General features: G+C 34.1%; 1 protein-coding gene across 1 annotated transcript; it reads left to right on the forward strand.

Annotated features, from left to right (window-relative positions):
• The first annotated feature begins 775 nt into the window (after positions 1-775).
• On the forward strand, positions 776-931 carry LOC126067969 (60S ribosomal protein L39-like). The gene has a single exon (XM_049870221.1). It carries the CDS (start codon positions 776-778, stop codon positions 929-931), a length of 156 nt encoding a protein of 51 aa, XP_049726178.1.
• The last annotated feature ends 165 nt before the right edge of the window (positions 932-1,096 follow it).

The following is a 1,096-nucleotide window of genomic DNA, read 5'->3' on the forward strand; positions in this document are numbered from 1 at the left end:
TGTTCTCAAATTCAGGAAGCATGAAAGCTTTCAAGGATAATAAATAAAAACACATATTTAGACAGATTGTAGTAAACCTAAAAGCACCAAATTCAAAGTGTTGGCTTTTTTTTTAAAACATCCAGAAAAAAAAAGACAATTTAATTACAGTGGAAAGGCAATTAGTCAGAAAACTGACTTCTCGATAGCGACAATGGAAGCCAGAAAACAGTGGGATAATAGCATCAAAGTACTGATAGAAACCAACTGTTTTGACCTGGAACTTTTCCCTTAATGAAGCCATCTTTCAAAATAAGCATAAAATAAAAATTTTTAGACCAAAACAACTTAATAGAATGATATAAATAATTTAAGATTGCATGAAATTATCTCTGGTTCCAAAATTAAATCAATGCAACAGAACAGAAAGAGCAAAGAAATCTACACACACACAGAAAAGTCTATGATCTAGAAGTTAAGCAGTTCAGTGGGAAAGTGGGCTTTTCAATAAAACCTGTTGGGATAATTAGTTTTGCATGCGGGGAAAATTTTTTAAGTTGACTTACTGTCTCATCCATACAGAATAAGGTTAAGGATAGGGGCTTAAATTGTATAAGGTAAAGATTTCAATATTGAGAAGATATAGAGCTGATCTTGGGATAGGAAGTATTTCTTATGCAATACACAAAAATCACAAAGCATTAAGAAAAAAAGTGATAAATTTGAAGCTATCTTAACTTCTGTCTTTTTCCTTTCTCTGCCATAGTGGTGAGTGCAGCCACTGTCTATTCTGGCGATGTCTTTTCATAAGACTTTTAGGGTCAAGAGATTCCTGGTGAAGAAACAAAAGCAGAATTCCCCCATTCCCCAGTGGATTCAAATGAAAACTGGTAATAAAATCAGGTACAATGCCAAGAGGAGACACTGGAGAAGAGCCAAGTTGGATCTATAAGGAGTCACACATGTGATGGCACACAGATTTATCCATCTATCTGAATCACTAGCATCCTACCATATCAAGTTGAAAATTTTGGCATAATCTGTACAATTGAATATGTGTTGGGGAAATTCTGGTTTCTTCCTTTGTTTTTATGCTTCCTTGCTAAGAGATTCATTC

Source organism: Elephas maximus, chromosome 26 (genome assembly GCF_024166365.1).
Source record: "Elephas maximus indicus isolate mEleMax1 chromosome 26, mEleMax1 primary haplotype, whole genome shotgun sequence".
NCBI classification, from domain to species: Eukaryota; Metazoa; Chordata; class Mammalia; order Proboscidea; family Elephantidae; genus Elephas; species Elephas maximus.

What these genes read in the sequence shown, in the direction of transcription:
- LOC126067969 (XM_049870221.1), top strand. Translation starts at nt 776, where the DNA reads ATGTCTTTTCATAAGACTTTTAGGGTCAAGAGATTCCTGGTGAAGAAA.